The sequence below is a fragment of the Poecilia latipinna genome, unplaced genomic scaffold (genome assembly GCF_001443285.1).
Source record: "Poecilia latipinna isolate Pla-1442-1.1 unplaced genomic scaffold, P_latipinna-1.0 Scaffold994, whole genome shotgun sequence".
Lineage (NCBI taxonomy): Eukaryota > Metazoa > Chordata > Actinopteri > Cyprinodontiformes > Poeciliidae > Poecilia > Poecilia latipinna.
In genome coordinates, this window is record NW_015113610.1 from 372,382 (window position 1) to 394,501 (window position 22,120).

The 22,120-nt window shown below is 37.8% G+C and overlaps 1 protein-coding gene across 8 annotated transcripts in view; it reads left to right on the plus strand.

Moving 5' to 3' along the window:
- LOC106958541 (receptor-type tyrosine-protein phosphatase S-like) overlaps positions 1-22,120 on the plus strand; it is a 206,013-nt gene that overhangs the window by 144,354 nt on the left and 39,539 nt on the right. For all 8 annotated transcript variants that reach the window (XM_015050489.1, XM_015050492.1, XM_015050493.1 and 5 more), the window contains 2 exons: positions 6,297-6,442; positions 9,861-10,002. In XM_015050489.1, coding sequence (XP_014905975.1) covers positions 6,297-6,442; positions 9,861-10,002 — 288 coding nt within the window. The remainder of the gene's footprint in view (positions 1-6,296; positions 6,443-9,860; positions 10,003-22,120) is intronic.

The following is a 22,120-nucleotide window of genomic DNA, read 5'->3' on the forward strand; positions in this document are numbered from 1 at the left end:
TATATATATATATATATATATATATATATATATATATAGTTACTTTATTTAACAGTGAATAGATTTTAGATTTGCTACTGTCTTTGTGTTTTTTTTCTCATAATGCATTTTTTTCATAGTACTTTTTATATAGTTTATATATGTAATTTATTTATAAATTTATCCCTGTTATATCTTTTATGCCACTATGAGGTCTTTAGATTTGAAGACAATCATTGAATTTCATCAAATTTAAATGGCCATTAAATATGCTTCTGCATAACATTGCCTAAATATACAAATGCAAAATAATAGGTCAGCCTGATTTCCAAACAAATAAACATTCAAAAATATTCCATACAGATCTGTGGAAGGGATAGAACGTATGTTGAGTTCAATGTTAGTTAAAGTAGCTTTATTGTTTTCACATCAATATAAATATGCTAAACAAGAATATAAATATTCTAAAATTAGAGATAAAATAATGCCCTTGCTTGGTAGTGATTATTATTTAAATATGTGAAAAAAACTATGTATTTTTATGCTACTATTTTAAGAGAAAAAACTAAATAATCAAATAATGAAAAATAAAGCTTTGGAATTATTTGAATATACATCTTCAGCAAATAATACATTTTAGGGGTTTCCAATTTACAAAAGAAGATGTAGCTAGCTTAATCTATTTTATTTTCGAGGGGAGTTGACACAGTTGCCAGGTGTTCTTTTCAGATGTTGCTGGTAAATGTGCTGTGAGCTCCCTATTTGTAGCAAGATAGATAACAAGTGCTCTTTACCAGTTCTCTTCCTTTCTCGGCAAATCACTGAATGGCTCTGCATCATTTTGTCTCCCACTTTGCTAATTCAGTGGATAATGGCTCCTATTTATGAGTAGAGAACCTTTTTCTGCCAATTACGGTATTAGTCATAAAGCCAGCCCCCACCTCCTTTTACAGCCCTCCTCCCCATCAAACAACAACAGTAAAGTACTGTAAATGGAGCCATCTCATATTCACATTCCCACCTCCCACTCTCCACCACATTAAAATTGCAGTGCTTGTGTGTTCTGTGTTATCGGGTCCAGCAGAGGTAGCGGCCAGTAGCAGGTGGTTGCTGTATTAGCTAAACATGCGTCTGTGTGCACAGTGTGAGTGTCCCCCCTCCCCCCCCCACTTCTTTTTTTTCTGAGCATCCCCTTATGCGTTGATCAGTTCTATTCTTGGGGAGGTGTGAAGATAGCAGTGCCCCCATTGCTGGCTATTTTAGCTGAGGCCATGTCCCACTGCCAGCCTGATAAAGACTGGACTCTGTGTGCTTATCTGGGCTCTGCTGTACCTCAGCCTGTTTGAGAAAAGCTTAGGGAATAGAGGGGAGACGTTGAAAGGGACAAATGTCCACTGCAGGAGAAATGTCCTTTCAATGTCCTGTATGTGAAGATAATGCATGCTTACTTGTGTTTATATTGATGGACTTTTTACACATGTTGCAGTAAATGGAAAGACATATTTAAGAAATGGCACAGATAGATAAAGAACCACACAATTTCTTACTGTTTTTTTGTTTGTTTTGTTTTTCTTTTTTTTTTAGCTTGAATACTCTACCTCATCATAACACCAAAAGATGCTACACAGAATGCGATGTCCTATCATTTTCACATTTTGCCACTTCAGGTGTAAAAACTACAAATTCCTTGTAGTTCTCATCAGAGAATATAGTTTAAGCAAATATGTCAGGAAGGCAATCCCTTAACGGTTCTGTTTTTAATCCAAATGCAAATGTGTTTTTCTTTTTCAGTAAAAGGTTTCTTTATATGCCTTAATATTGGAAGACATGACATGTTTCTTTCTTATTGATCCATAAATCTGTTTTGTGTTGCAACCTCTTTCTAGCCAAATTATAATTATGTGGTCAAAATATTGAACCTTTGCAAATTTTCACTTAACTGAAATGCAACCGGTGGTTTTTTGCTAAATCTTAAAATAATGCATGCAAATTCTAATGTACATCGGAGTATTAATAAAGAATATGCATTTAGGTAATGTTTTACTTTGCACTTTTGCTTTCTGAACTGGCACATCGCCTGTTTAATGAGAGGTTATAGCATTATAAATAGAAACAATGTTTAAAATAAAATTCAAAATTACAGTTTGTGCGACGATTCTTTTACTAATGTAAATTTTTTTGTTTATGTACTTGCCACTCTGCAAGGATCTCACTTCTCGAGAGTATGGGGAGGAAAAAAAGGTCACAGAATTGAAATAATCAAAGTGTCAGTGGTGTAATCTTGCAGTTTAACACTTTAGCAACTTTACCTACTCAATTTGCTCAGCTGTCAATGTTACCTAGCACTATAAATGGACAAAAAGCCTGAAAGCTTCTACTCGGTTTAGCAGTGCATTTTATTTGATCCTGATGTCACAACCTATCTAGAGGTCGAGCCCGATTTATTACAGGACACATTGTGAAAGTACCTGTTGATATTTTGGACTGGTCTGTGCCATCACTCATGACCACAAAACATTTTAAGCACTTAAAATCCAGACACTGTTCAACCTTTTCCACCCTACAATTACTGGTGCAGTGGTGAGGTTAAAATTTCAGGAAAAAAAGAGCAGGGCTTAAAGTCAGCACTAACTGGCAGATGAGGCCCAGAGGCACATAGCAAAAGAGAACAGGAAAAAAGGTTAATTATGCTCATCAGAGTTCACACAATCATAAACGCCATACCCCCTGTAGTAATTGCAGTGTAATTTTAATTCACAAGCCCACATCCAGCTGAAGAGGTTCTTGATGGTTTGTGCATAAAAACGCATACTGGTTCTTTTAAAATGAACCATCTCTGCACAAACAATACAGATAAAGAAAATCAGCAAAAGACATGGAAGACAAATATTTTCAATGTATTCCCATCTTTTCTCCTTTGGATTTTATCTGTGCGTCTGCTGAATGAAAAAAAAAAAAAAAAAAAATAGATATGTCAAAAGAATAAAATCTGGTGTATGTATCAATTAAACGCACTAAATACTAAAAAATAAAAAATCCAACAAAAGAGAGCATTGTACCTCTTGAGGAAGTGTTTTTAGACAATACTTTAGGTTGTGGTCGATCTTACAGCTGTGCACCACAGCACCTTAATAAATGCATGACATGGTGGGGATTTCTGGTTCTTATCAAGAAAATTTAGTCTTAGATTCAACCAGCCTTTTTTTGTGCAGTTCCATGCCGTTATGTTTTAGTACCAATATTTTTTCTACTAAGTCTTTTACATAGAATTTAATAAAAGGTAAATATTCTATGCTAAATGTACAGAGCTGGCACCTAGTTGTACTTCTACAATAAGGACTCTGAAGCATCATTTCACAAATTAGGCAACAAAACAGTCATTTACTGTATATCCACCTCTGTTGTCAAATCTGAAGAACGGATGTGTTTTGCCAATCCATTTCTAGAACCAGTCACTCCTAAAATCTGGTCTGAAATTTATTTCAGTTGGAAAATATTTCAAAAATAAAATTGTTAGCTTCAAAACGTAAACGTGAGGCTGGTCATCGACTTATTTTGTTTCTCATTTAGATTATTGGAAACGTCTTCATCTCTAGATTGTGCAGGGGTCTACTTCCAGACTCCTGACCAGACTTTTTTTTTTACTCAAATGACTCCTGTTTTAATGCCTCTTTGCTTGTTATAGTTACTTGTAGAATACATTTGAAAGTTTTATCATTGGCTTTTAGTGCTTTGTGTAAAGGTTTTATTATATTTTCTGACCCGTTAAGGCTGTTTTTATTATAAAGAAACTTTTCTTTCCACATGTAGAAGACACTATGTGCACAAGCCTTACTTCTTTTGAATAGCTAAAAAAAAAAGCATGGCCTTCTTATACATCCACATCTTCTAATTGTGAGATGCACTAAGGAGCATGAGGTTTAGATGCAAGTGATAATTTTAAAAGTGCGACTGAAATTAACATATGACAGAATGTATTCTGATGTGTCAAAGATGAGATTAGAAAAATGCTTGGTGTGTTGTCATCATATACACATTTCTGTGTTCTCAGCATATACACATTTCTTCTTTAGGCGATAAATAGACCCTCAAGAAGTAGATCAGCTTGGCAATTGTGAGTTACAAATAGTACGAGCTAGAATTTGTTAAAGTTAGGAAAACTTTTTGATGAGTTGCCCAGCACTTTTTATACCACACTAATTCTTACCAATTTCAGAGCTTCTAGACCTCCTGTCACCTTCTTTCTCTACTCTTCTAGCATTCCCTCCACCACTGACCTTTCCTGCTCCTTCACTCGTCCTGTCATTCATGACTGTGTCATTTTCCATTTTTATTTCTATCCCATCTGTTTTTTTTTTTTTGTTTCTTCTTCACAGCTCTCTTTTTGGCTGACTGCCTATTTTATTTAAACCCTACCTCAAGTAATACTCAAAACTATATACAGTACATTGTATAGCAAAAAAAAAAAAAAAATCCAAAATCTGTCAGGAGGTAAATTCAGCCAGACACCCAGGCATTCACATTTATTTTACATCTCCCTCAACTTGTGAAGCCGGAGAGAGGGGGAGAATGCAACTGGGTGGAAATGTCAAACAGTCCACGGGAAAACTAATCAAAGAATGCCGGCCTTCAGTAAGAACCACTGCCATGGGCTTGCTGTGTGTAAAGCCCTCTTCTGTCTCAACAGAGGGCACATTGTAAAGGAAGGTCAAATCTGGAGAAGCTGTGTTGTGTAAAGCTGCACAGAGATGTTTAGGATGGAAATTGAAAGTGTAAATGCCAGTAGGGATCATTTTATGCAGCAGGAAGATGAAGTAAGCCACTTCCTTAAGATGACGACAAGGCAAAGGTGCTCAATTTACACCGCAACCTTTATAGTATTTCTAAATACATATGTGTGAAATATACAGTGAGAAAAAGTTTAAAGTTTTGTTCTAAGTTCATTTTGTTGGGCTTTCTTTTTTTTCTTTTCTTTTTAAAATCCTATTATTGGTGTTGCAGTTTTCCAGCACAGACAGCATAATGATGCAAGGATGCAGCTTTAAGAGTGAAAAACAAAAATGTGTTGTTGTGTATCCTTGTTAGTCCCTAATAATCTTATTATGAATTAAACACTTACTTGGTTGGAAGAGCTGCGTAGTGGTTGGTTTTATCCTTTCACAGTATTGTGAAATATTTGGCTTAATATTTGGAGGCAGTGAGTTGAACTTTGAGTGTACTTGCCCTATTTTCCTGAGGCAGAGCGCTCATGCTTCTTCTTTTCCTCTGCCATGTCTCATGCCATTTCTTTTTGGTTCATTCTCCTTCTTCCCACCTCTCTTTGCCTGATAATGAATGCAGGAATTCTCCCTCATATGTGTTTAGCAGTGCTTGGAGACCTGTGTCGGCCCGTGGTCCCTCAATTATTAATTTGATGTTGTGCGCTTGGCCGTTTGATCATTGCCGTATATCTGTGTGATTCAGATTTAACAAGTTCCCCAGGAGGCTGTAGGTTTTTTTTTTCTCTCTTTTTCCATCCAGTTTGTTCTCTTAAACCTACTTTAACCCAAACGTGTGTTAAACTTTTGATGGACTGCGACGGCTATTTTCACCGTTGGTTTTTAGTTAAAACAACTGAGGCATTTTCTATTTGAGCAGTTCAACTAATGATTGTTTTTCACTGTTCTGTAGTAGAAATAAGTTAGCTGTTACCATAAAGAGGAAAACTCTCTCATATCAGGTCACAGCTTTAACTCGCCCCTGGTCTTAAGGGACAGGGTAGATTGAACACCGCAAGCTTTTTACCCTGTTCACAATCCAGCAGGGTCACACTGATCCTGCATACGCTTTTACAAGGTTTTTGGGGGGGGCTAGGGATGGTTTTAGGTACTGACGGTCTGACGGGACACCCCCACTGCTTCCCTGTTGTTCAACCATGACATCTGCCATGCTCCTCCTGAGCGTCGTGCTAAGACCACAGGAGGGTTAATGACCTTTTCCAAAGAATTTGCGTCTTCACTGGACCTTGTCCTTTGTCCTTTGTTCTTTTTTTTGTGAAATGATACATGTTTAAGCTTATAATCATCACAACCTGGGCATTATCATATAAATTTGAAAGTTGTAGAGCACTACAGTTTGAGGAGTGGATACAAGGAGATGTGCAAAGTGAAAATTAGATACAGACCAAGATAAAGTATGTGTGGATGCTTGCACATGCACTTGGTTGACATTTGGAAGTGAGTTCTTTGTGAAATGTAATTAAAGGAACTGAGTTAGCACCAGTGCTGCAGCATTTATCTTATAGCCTGTGGTAATATATGTTTTTCTTTGCTCTCCAGCAAAGCCAGAGTTCACTAAAGTTCCTGTTGACCAGATTGGTGTCTCGGGCGGAGTGGTCTCCTTTGTCTGCCAGGCAACAGGCGACCCCAAGCCAAAAGTTAGTTGGAACAAGAAAGGAAAGAAGGTGAACTCTCAGCGCATAGAGGTAAGTTTGTGAATTATGCTGTGCCTTTCTGCTATCTGTAGGTGTGCTGAGCTGACTTAATGTGGGGAGACAGTTTATGTTACTGTCATGTCATACCTAAATGCTAACCCTAACTCTAAATGCTCACATGCGGGTCTGTTAAAGTGAATTATTAAATACAACTTGAAAACATGTAATGGAATTAATCATATTAAAAAGATTTTGGTGCTGTGTGAAAATGGAGGACATCTTGTTTTTTGCTATTGATTCTGATTGCATAGTAGTGGGCTCTTAAGTGCCCTCTTTATTCCTTCATGTAGTAGTCACAAACGTTGAACTTTTCACACATTTGCCTTGTTACAATCACAAGCTTCAGTTTACTATTTTACAACTTTATGTGATAGATCAGCACTAAATAATGCATCGCTACTAAGTGGAGCCTACCAGTGTAATGTACTGTTATTATAAATGTAATCGTTACGTGAGGGCTTTTATGAAGAACAATAGTATATAAACTAAAAAGCAACATGAAAACCACGGAGCACAGAGCAACACTCAGAAACAAAAATATGGAGAAGTTATTGGTAGGGCTAGCTTATAAAACAACATCCCAAATCACTGTGCACCGGTGAGTTTATTAACAGAAACCGGAAAAAAGTATAGCACAACTGCAAACCTACAAAGTCATAGCCATCTGTCTAAGTTGACTAGTTGGGAGAAGAGAGCTTTAACAGAGGGAACTGAGACAACTATTATATCTCTGCAGAAACTACACATTCCAACTGCTCAGGTTGAAGTCTCTTGATAGAACAACTATTAGTTTGGCACTGCACAAATCTGACTCCCATGAACGATGGGAACGATGAAAGTCAGTGTGGAAAGAAACTTGTAAAGTCGTGTGATTCAGTTAGCCTCAAACCGTGTAAGCAACATAGTTAGAATGTAAATTAAGCTTCTATGGTCATAAATAAATAAATACAAATAAGACCAAATTTGTCAACAGGCAAATCACAATGTGTTTATGTACACTGCATATGACCTTGAATGAACACATGTTGGTGGCAGCAATGATGCTTTTCTTCAGCAGGGACAGGAAAGCTGTGGATGAGCAAAGCTAGTAGTGCAGTTAAAAATGGCTCTACCAAATCATCTCTTGGGGGAGGGAGAATTTCTTTTTATTATTATCTACAAATCCATGTCCCTTAATGTCTCAATTATGTGCTTCTTTGTATTGCTCTACCACATGAAACTTTGAGAAAAATACATTCAAGTTTGTGACTGTAACATAACATGATGTGGAAAAGGTCAAGGCATATGAATACCTTCACAAAACTCTGTACAATTACAACTGTTTTGACTTTCAGTTACTCTGTTTTACCATCTTGTGAGCCGTTTTCTTTCAGCTTGAGTTTATCATAGCAATTTTGAAAAGGCTCATTATTTTAACTTTCCCCTCAGGATTTTTACAAATTGATGTAGAAAACACATCGCACCTTTCGTGGATTTACTTCTTTTAACCTTTGAACATTTACATGTCTATCATTAGCTACCGCTGCCCAGCATTGAAGTGCTGATCCCTCACATTCCACAAACTGTGTCCTTTTTGCACTTGACTGACTCTGTTATTGTCACATTTTACCAGAGCTGTTTTTTTTTTTGTTTTTTTTCTTGAAGCAGCCCTGACTGCATGATTATGCATGTGCGTTATTCATGATGTTTGTTATTCACTTCTCGGCAGGCATCCCAGATGGCATCTCTAAGAGTCTTGACTGATGCTCAATGTCTCTTAATTAAAAAAAGTTGCTTTATTTAACAGTGACAGCACTCAGATCTATGCATACATCCGAACCTGCACATTCATGCGTAGCGGCGTGAGGGAAACCGTGAGGGAAGGCTCTGAAAAGCAAAAGTGAAAAAAAAAAAAAATGACAAGCATCAACAGGAAGAGCAGAATCCCAACTGAGGATAAAATAAAAAGACAAGTTCTGTTTGTGCTTGCTCCTCCTCTGCATGATAAATGGAAAACAAAGCCAAGGGCACGAAGGAGCCCAGCCGAATGGACGGTTCCCATTTAGCTGGGCATAAAAATTGGTAAAGTGGGCTTTGAAGTTGTAGTTTCATTTCTGTTCTTATCCTCTCTACCCTCTAGACAGCTGCTTTGATATTGATCACGGTGGCATGCTCTGCAGTGTTTTTAGCCTAATTAGCTGCTCAGGCCTGGATGTGCGTCACCCAAACAGCAGAGCTGCTGAAGGCTCCTGTTTGTGGTTCAAAGTCACACATTGCTCAGACGGTTGGAGCAGTAAAGCCTTGGTTGTAATGGTATAAGCTTCCATTTAAGAGGGGTAGACACTAGAACTGTGGTTTATGCCGTCAGGCTTGGAATCTAATCATCATCCTTGACTGGTTTATCCAAATTAGACCAAAGAAAAGAGGTCAGAAGACAACGGTTTGTGCAAAAAGCTGAGGCCGATTATTTCACAACTGACGCCATCAAAATTCTAGTTTTGCACCTATTGATCTATTGATTTTCAGTCGGATCAGATTAGGTTGTCCAAACACCAACCCGGTGGCCACAATCTGTCTGCAATGTTAATAGAGTCCTTCACAAACTTCATATAAACAGAACATAACTGAACAGTTACTGTTTATGTAATTCCTATTTCTCAACCACAATCCTAACCCATATGTTATCCGTCTTTGTTGTTCCAAGGACTTTCAACAAACCTTAGAAACACAAGAACAAAGCAGAAAAGAGGCATAATTGCAGTTGTAAAACAAGATGAAAACACAAATTGTGTTGAGGGAAACTCTGTCTTTAATGGATTTTTTTATTTTTTATTTTTTATTTTTTTTGCATTGTTTGGTTTCAGAAGAATAGAATAAACCACATTTGTGGTGCACTTGTCTACATGTTAACCGATCACAGTGGGACAATATTCATACTTATGTCCATCTGACAATATAAATAAATATAGTCAATGACAAACACAAAATCTGATAGTATGACTGTTACTTTTGAAGCCCAAACTGTTTTTTGTTGTTGTTTTTTTTTTTCATATTGAGTTTTCATAAAGCATAAACAAATTCCTTGTCATGTTTCAATGTATGACTCTTTATTATTGTGTATCTTTAGCTTCTTGCACTAATGTAATTGGTTGATTAAAGTAGCAAATTTTCTGTAGAAGTCAGCAAAGTAAAGCAATGATTATTTCCCAGAAAACTGTGTTGGATTGTAATATTGTTTATAATCACTTGAAAGAAAATTGCAAAACAGGTTGTGATAAATTTCAGCTCCATGTTGTCCATCGCTGGTTGCTTTCTCTGGTGATCTACTCTTTACTTACACTTTGCTGCCAACTTAAAAAAAATGGTGGTATTTAAATTGAAATCCCAAACAAACATAGCCAAACTTTACTCCTTATGCTTCATTTCACAGACCATTGAGTTTGACGAGGGTGCTGGCGCTGTGCTCAGAATCCAACCTCTCCGAGCACCACGTGATGAGAATATCTACGAGTGTCTAGCAGAGAACAGCGCAGGCGAGAATTCCGTCAGCGCCAAGCTCACCATCATCAGAGGTAAAGCCTCCTGCTTTTTAATTTTTTCTCCCCTGTGAGAAGATCATGGATTTATGCAGCGCATTTACTAGAGCAGCATTTTTTGTGTCTGGAATTTCAATCTGTGACTTTCTGCTCAAGAGGTACTGAAACTTTCACATTTCAGTACGTTTCAGGTAGCAAGTCAAATAGTCAAAAAAATAATAATAATATAACTATAAGCAGCATCAATTAGCAATGTATTTTTATTTTGTATTGAATGTTTTTGAAGGATTTATAGCAAATTAAATCTAGTTGGTTAGAATTTAGTTTTTTTGCATAGGACATCAACACCCAAGCTCAACTTTGGGACAGTTCATTTTTATTTTACACATATCATACTTTGTGAAGCTGAAATTATTATAATATGTTTTATCTATAAAAAAAGGGCCAAATTTAAAATAAATCTTTTGCTAAATCCAATTTGGTCTATGTGTAGAAACATACAGTATTATATTTTAAAGGGTGAGATTTCATGTGCAAAGGTTTTACTTGCCAGGTTCAAGAAATGTTAAGTCTGGAAAAAATAAAATAAAAAATCTGATGTACCAAAACCATGTTAATGTATCTAAAACAAAAGGAAACATGGCAACCACCAACTCTTTTGCTGCTGAAATGTTGAGGGCTGTTAATCAATTTTTTTTTTTTTTTTTATGAGACTAATCAGCTGTCATTCAAGTAATAGCTCAGCCTGTCATTGGCAGCCCTTAAAGTCCCTTGATGAATTGGATTGATTGTGTATCTACAGAGAGGCCACAGCAGCTGACAGATGTGCTTGGACATCCCGTACAAGAGTGCCCACAGATACATGTATCTGCTGCAGCAGGAGTAAAATAACTATATAGTACACAGTAGTTCATGATAAAAAGCAATTTTAGATGAAGTGTTGACAAGATAACATTTAAGGTCATGATGATGATGTTGTTACGGTGAACAAACATGTTGCTTCCTACCCGATTTCGTCTTTTTCATTCCACCTTTTGCTGACGGCTTCCAATATATAGACCCACACAGCACAGTGTCTTTTTCCTCTTTTCTATTCCACTGCCATCTGCCTTGATTCCAGGCCTGGATGAAGCTGAGCTAATGCTAGAGGGCTGGCAGCACAAACACCAGGCCTTTCTGGCTGTCAGATCCACCAGCACTGGTGTGGGCAGCATTTGTCTGGTGGGAACGTTGCGCCAGAGAGGGCAAACCTTGCCCAACATAGCTTAGTCATTGTTAGACACATACCTGCAATGTTTCGACGAAGGTGCGAGTTCCTCTAGTGTAGAAATACAGTTGCAATTTGAATAACTTAACCTGGAGTAAGCTATTTGACTGCTGTCTGTCCATTTTGTAAATTACCTGCATTATTTTTGCCTTTAAATTGCTTTACCCACACATTCTTTTTTTTTTTTTTTTTCTTTCTTGACCAAGTACATTTAAGACATTTGACTGTTAGGGCAGCCTTTTAATTAATCTGTGACTGGCAAATGACGAAACATAGAAAATCTAACAGCAAAAAGTTTGAAATGCAACAATAATGATTTTGTAACTGATTTCTTATGTCTGATTTTTATAATTGTTTAATCTGCCAATGTCGATCTCAGTTTGTATGTGTACATACGTTTTAATTATATGGTTTTTGAAGGGGCTTAGAGGACCCCTTAATAACATGCCGAATGTTAAAAAGATGTGATTTTTGAGTTTCTAGGTGATCAGAGCAGATACGTCTTAGAATTCTCACATTCCAGTCACCAGTCAGAACAACATGTTGGGTTAAAATCCCAGAAAGACCCAGCCTACGATCTTTGCATGGAGTCTGCATGTTCTCCAGATGCATGGATGGGTTGTATCCGTGTACGCTGGCTTCTTCCCATAGTCCAAGAACATAACTGTTAAGTTGATTCAATATGCTAAATTAGTTATAGGTATTAGCATCCAGGTGTGTATCTCCTTTGTGTCACTGTGTTGTCCTGTGATGGACTGGTGATTTATCCAGGTTTTATCATGCATCTCGCCTGATGACTGCTGGCTTCCCATGACCATGAAAATAGCGGGATGTACTAAGGATGGATGAATAGATCGTCACTAGCTGATTTCTCTGCACATCTAAAATCAAAGTCTGCTCAACATTCAAAGCTTATTTTGTTTATGGAGGATTTTAGCATTCCCATCTCAAAAGTCCTTGGCAAAATAAGCTTGGGCAAGCATAAAGACTGCACAACAACAAACATGCAAAACTGAATTCTCGGGAACATGCACACTAGGGCCCTCGGTTGGAGCACAGAACAAATCCTGAGCAGTCCACACAAGATGATAACAAATGTGAAGTTATTAAGATCCACTCCAGGGCCAAGAGGAAGAAGGCACATCTCCTGGGCAGGCGAGACAAAGAATTGAAATATGCATGTAAGTGTGTTGATGGAGGAGAATTTGACAGATGTATGTCTGCGGAGGATGGCAGAAATGTCCCGTTTTCCATCCTTAACTGGGCCCAGGCTCCGTGAATTAACCCATCAAGATCAGAATAGAACATAGAAAAGAAACCTCTAACAACATTAGCGATATGTAATATCTGTCAAGAGAATACACAAATAGGAAAATAAAGATTTCGAAGGGTGAAAGTAAAGAAGACTGAACATTATGAGTGAAAGGCAATTAGAGTTGAGGAAGAGGAACAGCAGAAAATACAAGGATTTAAAATTCAAGAAAAGTTGGCAATAGATGAAGGGAGACAACAGAAGGTGATGTGGATGATTGGCAGTGTAGAACAGGTGAGGAGGACAATAGCTGAACATGGGTTCTTGGAACATGGCAAAGGATTACAGGATATGGGACAAGGCACAAGGGAAGCATTTCCAGTAAACAGAGGGGATGTGGTCTGGGATTTAGAGAGGCAGAAAACGGGGAGCTATGATGGGTGGCTTGGCCGGAAATGTGCGGTGCGCGTATTCTCAGCAGCATGCACATTGGAACCCACATTGATTCTTTATCAAATGCAAATGCACAGAAACATTTTTGATCAACTATTAGAGCAGCAGTTAAAGAAGTCCATACTTTCACAACTGATAAGATAAATATGCCAACAAGTAGGAATTGCATGCATTTCTTCTGGATAAAGAAGTGGGTGTTTGTCTTACCTTACGAGCAAGCATAGATCAGAACTTTCCTAACATTCTCATTCCTAGAGAGGAACTGGTTTGCTATGACTCAATGAAATATCTTTTTAGTTTTAAATGCAATGAATAACAGCTCACTGTTCTCCCCACACATACATCATCACTTTTAAGGACATGCACACCAACAGAGATACAAAAGTGCATTCCAAATATGTACTTGCGCAAACATAGTACTTAGACAATAAACATACCATGACACAGACGCACTAAAACTTTAAACAGAACTTCTCTCTTAACTTTTTTTAAACTTAAAAAGCTGACAATAACAAAGTCTCACTTCCTATTATGTTGTTCAGTTCTGTATGTGCGTGTGTGCTCATATGTTGATGGCAATGGCGGTTGCATTTAGCTTTGACTGTGACACCTCCTTGGCTGTTACTTCACTGCCACAGCTGAATACCTAAGATGGGGGCCATCTGGCTCCACTAAGACGTTCACAGAGTCCTCTGGGAGTCCTTGGAGGAGGACCAGCAAACATATGAAGTGGACATATATAGTTATATGTAAACTTACTAACTATATATAGTAGTTATATGCTAACTACATATATCAAGATATATAGATAGTATAAAATTACATACAATTCAGTAGTATTCTACTTCCTAATTTGTAACGCCTTGGTCGTATTTTAACTAGCAATGTTCTGCTTACATTGATCCACAAGTATATGATGGTAGAGATGCATTAAGACTCTTAACTATTCCTATTATTTTTGAGGATTATTTTGTTTGGCCTTTTTTTTGTATCGATTTGTTTTTGGCTTGGTTTTTGTCCTCTTTATGTCTTTGTTTTACTAATTCATGCTGCCTTGATGTTGAATGGGGTTGCCCACAAAGCCTTGTGTTTGCTCTGAAGAGGCACGTTTGTCTTTGACTAAATTTTAAAAAATAAATAAATAAATGCAAAAGGAAACAAGAGCAGGTGTGTGCGTGCATGTGTGAGAGAGAAAGCAGGTTTTTGTCCTGACGTGTGTGTGCAGAGGTAAACGGTCAGCCTGTCAGACTGTTTGGTTTGTGTGGCGTTTGTGTCTGATGTGTATGTGTGTTCAGCTAAGAGCTGGAGACAAAGGAAAAAAAAAAAGTGTGAGAGAGAGAAAGGGCCAGCAGGCAGGCATTGGCCATCCGGTAATGAGACAGTGAAGAATAAGCTTGGCAGTATCAGCAACATATCTGTCTTCTCTTCCTGTCTGCCTGCATTTGAGATGGCCTTTGCCCTCTTCCACTTGTCTCCAATAGCTCGAGAAAGAGCAAAAATGACATACTGCTAGAGGTTGGGAAAAAAAGTCTGAAGAGTAATAAGAAAAGTTAAAAGGTTACAAGAGTAATATGACTGAAGAAAGAATAAATAAAATAACAGCATATGTACACCTCACTCTACAGTAGTCATGTTTATAAGTTCAAGTGCTTGAGTGAATTTGTTGGCCATGATGCAGATATCCTAAGTTTCTACATTGATTTGCATGTCTGAATAGGTCTTAAACTGCCAGCAAAGATGTTAATCAGACTGGTCACAAAAGCACTTGTCCATGGATGCTTGATGTTGACTGAGTAGGAAATGTAATGGCTCTATTAAGAGAGCTTAGGCCTTGATGTTTCTCCAAAAGGACCGACGCTTGCTTTGTTTGCCTCTTGCATCATCTCCAACTTGTCCCTGGCAACAAGTCCATTCTTGTTTTCAAACAAATCTTGCTGTCACCAACTGTAAATTATAAATCAATGTAGTGCTGTTTAGTTCAATAACAGTTGGCAAAAGGTTATGTGCTCATACACATATGTGCTTTTAACAGGAAGTAAATGTCCTTATTTTATTCCTTTCTGTGCAGTGCTGAAATAGTGAACATTTTAGTTTACTTTGTTTCCTTTGTTTGACAAACTGTATTAAAGAGTTAGCTAGTTTTGATTATTGGTCCTCCTGTAATTCTGTTTTTAAGCTGCTTATAAGGTGCTACTCACTGCTGAGCAGGAACTCCAGTGCTGTTATTGGTGGGCAGAGAAGGGCAGGTGAGGCACGAACGGCAAATCAATAGGTGGATGTTGACCACATGAATGGCCCCCATACCCCTGATCTCTTATTGGAAGCTTAAAAAGTTTTGTGTTGTTTTCTCAGAGATGTCTCCTTCGCTGTCCTTGAGTGACTTTGGCTTTTCTTCTTTCTTTTTTTTTCTCTCAGAAGCTGTCTCTCCACTTACCTTTAACCTTTTCCTCCTCATGCATCACTTGTACTTCTATAGCTGTATTTTTCAGTTCCTGATTGAATGCAGTCAGCCCTTTACCTTTCTTATATTAAAATAAAGTTCAGTCTTGAAGAAATTCACTAGGATGAAAGTTTATAGCCATTGAATCCTTTGATCCTCTGAATTTATCGTGCTGTAATCGGGTGTGATCGGAGGTTGAAGAACAGAGACATAAGCTAAGTGGTTGCATGAAAGATACGGGAGGAAAATATGGAAAGAATTAAGGTGATGGTGATTGAGGTGGAAGTAGAGGAAGTTTCCCTGAGGTCTTTAAGAGGGAAGGCTCTCTCCTGATCTTTTGGGATCTTAATGTGGTTTTATATGATTCCTGCATAAACAGAGCAGCTATGGTTATCCTAGATATGCACTCACTGTCTGTACTACCACCATTATAGGGTGTGTACTTTTGAATTGAATTGAATTGTGAATGGCACAGAGGCAAGTGTCTAACTGATAAGCTTACTGATAGATGCTAATTTATTGCATGTTTGTTTAATTACACCAAATATCATATCCAAGTGCAACTCAATAACAGTTGACTTGAAATGATAATTGATTTCTGTAAGATAGGCACCAGCACCCCTGCCGACCCCACTAAGGGACAAGGGTGTAAAGAAAATGAATGGATGGATGGATGGATGGATGGATGGATATGGATGGATGGATGGATGGATGGATGGATGGATGGATGGATGGATGGATGGATGGATGGATGGAAGTCATTCAAAAGTGGAAAACATAGTTTCAATTCACAAGTTGATATATTATTATAATATTAAAGAATTTATAGGTTGCTGAAAAGTATGTATCTACAGCGCGTGGAGTCTATTCACACACCTTCTGAGTCTCCTGTGATCAGGCATCATACTTAGCAATGACCTTTTGTGACTTACTCCCTTTGTGGATGGTGTCAGGGAGAGTTAAGCATTTCACCATTGCTGTGTTGGCCACAGACATAAGATTTTTGTATTAAAAATCCCCTTTTTGTCGATCCTGTCAAACATTGAAAATTTTCTAAAAAAAATAAACTTTTTCATGGTATTTTAAGTTGCTGTGATGCAGTTGCACAATTTCATAACAAGACTCCCAGATGTCCCAATATCAACTTTGCACATTATTTCAACCTTCTAATGTTTGCAGGTTGATTGGAGCCTGTCTTAGCTGTTTTCCAAAATAAGCAGTCATCTAAACACAAACTCAAGTGCCTGAACAAGTTAGGATTTTCTTTTTTCTGGACGAGGAAACCAGAGTTACCCAATCAATCTGGACAGGCATAGTGTCGAGAACAGGGAGAACAAGCAAACTTTCCCACAGTTTCAAATTAAACACTTTTCTTGTTTCATGTTTTTTCAACACAGCATCAGTGAAACTTCCCAGCATTTCAAGGGGAATATGAGAGAAATATCCCATAAAATCACACGTCAGTATTACCATCTGGGAGTTGCTAATATGTCGCAATAAAAAGGAATTCAACAGAAAGAACCAGTTATATGCATTGAACTCCTCTCTTCATTTTTACTTAATTAAAATTCAGCTTGTAAATTGGATGGAAATACATTATTGTTGCCTTGCTGAATATGTTAAAGAGTTTGCTACAATTATGTAATCACTGCTGTGAAAAGTGTACATATACAAACGGTCATACTTACCAAGTGGCATGATATATGCAGCTGCACAGGGCCAGTTGCTGAAAAATGTTGAAAACAAAACACTGATTTAATCAGTTTTAAATGTACATATTTATTTTGAAAAAAAAAAAAAAAAAAACTAAAAAGGGGAATTGCTCTTTGGACCACATCAAAGGAGAATTAGGAGGAAGATGTGGATCCTGTTGAAACTGAAGGAGTGGCCCAGCTCATGCATAAAGAACAGCAAGGGGAAGTGGCCTGAACTGCTAGCCTCATGCATATACATCACCCAACAACCCAGGTGACTGAATTTATACAACATGGGGGTCATGCTGTGAGCACCTCAGGGCTGACGGTTAATAGACTTAAAAATCCTAGGTACCTTAGAGCTGCTGTGTGCACAGTTATTGTGGTTAAGTTGGAACAAAGACCAAAGTAACAAGCTTATTCTTCTTTCCTCTTTTATAGGAAAGAATAATAGTAAACTACATCACAGTTAAGAGAAAGTGGTTCAAGATAAATAGCAAGCCAATAAACATATAAAATGTTTAAAGGAATCTAAGAAACATAAAATTTAAACCGAAGAGCTATTTCACATATTAATACAACCCCCGTTTCAATTAATTTGGAACATTACGTAAATCATAAATAAAAACAGAATATGATACATTTGTAAATCATTTTCAGCCTACATGCCATTGAAGTTTACCACAGAGATAAAATGTGTAATTTTGAAATGGATACATATTATTTAAACATTATTATTAAACTCCCTGCTGAAGATTTTTGGTTTGAGTATGCCATCAGCACAGCATCAACTGAAATACACAAATGTGAAAACTCAAAATGTGACCAAATTGGAAACCCTAATACCACCCTTCTTGGCTGCTTTCTTTCTTTCTTTCTTTCTTTTTTTTATTCCTACAAGTATTTGACCTTAGTGGTATCATCACAGAACAGGAACTTCTAAACCTGTGAATTAGACTGTGCTCTAACCTAATTTATGCTCCATGGCATTGCACACTAAATTAAAGTTACGTTTGTCATTTGAAAGTGGTTAATCCATAGCTCTTCTGTAAAATCTCCCATTAGAATTTTACAAAAACAGCACATAAATAGCAACTCCAAAATATGAGTAAAGGGCTAGTCACTCTAAAAGCCTTCATAAGATCCTGCCATGTTTTTTTTTTATGAATTAGCAGTTATTCACATGTGATTTGTCATTGCATTTGTTATTTAGCAGAAACACTGCAATTATGAAATTGTGTTCAAAAAATATATATTTATTATAGCTGCACTGCCTTCCACATTATGTCATAAACTGGTGTCAAGTTTCAAGGTGCCCACTAATCCTCATTACACAATCCCACCCCTGCATACACACACACACGCACGCACACACACACACACACACACACACACACACACACACCATTAGAAAAGCACATTCAGAGCCACCCACCTTTTAAACCAGACGTGACTGGCTGACATATCTGTATGGGGAGGCATTTCCCTTAATGGCATCCACTTTATCCCTTTTCTCCCCAGGGGTTTGTAGACCTTAACCCAAAATCCTTAGGGGTGAGATGTGTCTGACGGGCTAGAATCTGTGTACAGAAAATAGCTCTTTCTGAGTTAAATTGATATTTCTTAATTTCTTAATTGTTAAATTTAACCTATCCCCAGATATGTCAGTCATTCAACCTCACTGCAAAAGAAAAAGTGTTTGGGTTATGCATTTTCATTGTTATTCTTCACAAGAACTTGGCCTCATTTTGTGTCATTTAGAATTAAAGGTATAATGGAAACATTAAAGTTGCATTTAAAAGGTTGCTGGATTTGCAGAGTTTGAGGTTCAAGATGCAACTTCTTTTCACACAAAGACGTTTTGAACCAATTTCAACAGAATGTAAACAGCTTAGCTTCCTACTTTATTATTTTGCCTTTTGTATTTACCAGCCTTTTCTGTCACTGCTTCACATTTTTAAGTCAACTGTAGTCAAATCCATTCATCCATTATCTTACACACTTCTGCTTGCAGGGTCACAAGGGGTGCTGGTGCTCATAATCTCCGTTTGTATTTGGGAAAGTGAATTTATAAGTTTTTTTTTTAGTCTGTCATTATCTAAAACTAAAATATAGACGTCCGTCGTAGGCTTTTGGTCACATTAGTCTGACAACATTTCAGGCTCAGATAATGAATGTTTTATCCATTACCTATTAAGCCACATAACATTTTATTATATGTTCACGGGACCATCCATCCATCTATCAATATCCAAAATGATGACCCTCTTAATTTCCCTCGTTTCCTCATTTTATGTGTTTCTCTGGGTTGTATTTTTGGAAGATTTTGATGTAAATGTTGCCCTTGGTAGCTAGATGTGCTTGTTGCTGAGAATACTAATAGGACATCAGATGTCTTTCTGGGAATGGAGTAGAGGGTAGAGGTTGAGTGCTGGTTGTATAATAACCCTTATTCAGCTGAGATGGCTATCTTGGAGAGGGCTATCGGTGCCGGGGCCAGAGACACTGTGATTAGATTTCTCCTGTGTTGCTATTCTTCTCTGTCCCTGGGTTTTTCTTTGCCACTGTCCCCAGCATGTTTTCTTAAGCAATTTAACAGGTCTCTTACTGGTAATATTATTCAAAGAATTTGACAAAACAGAAGAGAGAATGGGAGAGAAAGTAGATGTGTTTTAGTATTGCTATTACAAATTAGCTTTCACACTTTGTGTTTAAAACCTATTAGCTCTTAAAAGCTTTACTCCAAGGCACAACTGCGTGCAAAACAGAAACCAACAAAGATAGATAATCACAGGAAAACATCAACTGCTGCCTACAATGTTTTTTTTTTTTTAAAAGACAAACTATTTCTACTTTGCATCTGCAAACTGAACTGTTATCAAACAATAGGAATCAATATGGTGGATTATGTCTACTTTCTTGAAAAAACCTCCTGATAGATTAGTTATTCTTACAGAAAAGTATCGTAGTAAATAGTTTTTTTTTTCTTTTTCAAACTTTTAACTCTACAGTGTACCCCTTTGTTTGCAAAATACACTTTTCTATTGTTTTCTTCAACTACTTCCATAATGTTTATTACATTCTTTCTTTGTAATTTATACCATAAATTAGTTTTGTCAACCTCCGTGTCCTTCCTTTGCTCTCGCTCTGCCTGTGTCCCTATACTCCCTCTGTGGCTTTAGTGCACAGGCCTGTGTCTGTATGCTGGAGCACTGGGTAATCAGTTAACCTGATTAGGCTGCTGATGAAATTAAATCATTGCCGTAAGTGAAAATAATAATATGAGTAATAGGTGCGGGGTATGGTGGAGCACATCACAGCACTTTGCTGCAGTCCCAGTCTGCTGGGATTCACCTCTCCCTCTTCATCATTAGTTATGACTCTCTCCACTCTGGGAGATCAGTGATGGCTCGGAACCCTGTACTTGTAAAGCCACTGATGTTGGCTTAACTTAAAAATTTATGGGATGTGCGGTATGGTAATGTCAACATCCCGTATGCAGCATAAAATCCTGACCAATGTACGGCAAGAACCTTCTGGTATTAGGGATTCATTTGCTTGGGTAGCTGTAGGGCAGAGCACTAACACCTAGGGATTAAGTGTCATGTGTGATACTGTAGCAAATTGGTCTAAGCAACTTTGAGATTTTCAGGATTTGTGCAGGTCAGTCAGTGGAGAAAGGCCCTAGAAATGCATGTGCCTGAGTAAAGTGCTAATTAAAGCTGTTTTAATTAGTCCCCTTCAAGGCATGACTGAGACGCCTTCATTCCACATCTGAGCTTGCAGTGGATGTAGTCACAGAGCTGAACTTGTGCCTGTATTACAAAATGGACTTCTTTAATCAGAGACACTTCTGTCACTCAGTGCATCATGCAACACCAGTTATAATTAGGAATTTGGTATGCTGTAACGAGCAAAAAACAAGACCCTTTATTTTTCCAGTCTCTTAATGTGATGTGAAATAGTATTATATGAGATAACCATGTGCCCAGTTTTTCCATGATAATAATAAATTAATCTTTGCAATTATACAGTGAACAGAATAAAGATGGCTGATTCTTCCAGGTCTGTGTCTTGTTCATGAGGGATAGTAGGATGGAGCATGAGATGGATAGACAGATGGCATTGTCTTCTGCATTAATGAAGGAACTGCCCTCATCTATTGTGGTGAAGAAAAAGCTGAGGCAAAAAGTGAAGCTCACAATTCACCCGTCTGTCTATGATTTAATAACATGGTCATAGAATACAGATCAGATCCTGGGTGTAGCTGGCAAAAATGAGCCTTTTCTGTAAAGTTAAAGAAGAGTTGAGAAGCTCCATCATCCAGCAGGAACAGGGAGTAGAGCCACTGCTCCTGTGCATTGAAAGGTCTCAGCTGAGGTGGATCTGGCATCTAGTTAAGCGAGCTTACTCGGTGCCTCAGTTCAGAAGGTTTCTGGGTATGTCTTATTAAGAAGAAGAAGGCAGACCCAGAATTTGTTGTTGGAACTGTTGTTGTTGGATGAGATCTCCCTGGCGAGTTTTACTGGAAAAGGCGTGTCTGTGTTTCCCTCGTGGACCTTTTAATCTGACCTTGGAGAAGCTGAACATAATAGATGCATGGATTCGCAGGTGGGCGCAAAACAGATGTCACACAATTGAATTCTTCAAGAGATGGATTTGCCAACAATACGTTAAGAGACATGAGATTATCCAGGACAAGAGTTTGAAGGACCCACCTTTTTAACTTGGTCAAGATAATTCTAATCACAATAACCTTATCAAAGGCTTGGCACTGGTCAGTTTATTGTAGAGATCCACTCTCAGCAAATCTGTGCACAATTTTGCCATTGATCAATAGTTTGCATGAGTTGATCCATCATCACAAAGTGCAGAAAGAAATGCACTTGCTCTTCTGTGATGGGGGACTGGCCCTCTGAGAACACTGGGATACGATTCTGTCCATATCAGTTGCCTTCATATCCAGGCTGGCTAACCCTAAAGTTCCACTCCCCCGATGAGTGATCTATTTATTTTTGCATGACCGCCTTTATCGACACAGCCTGTAA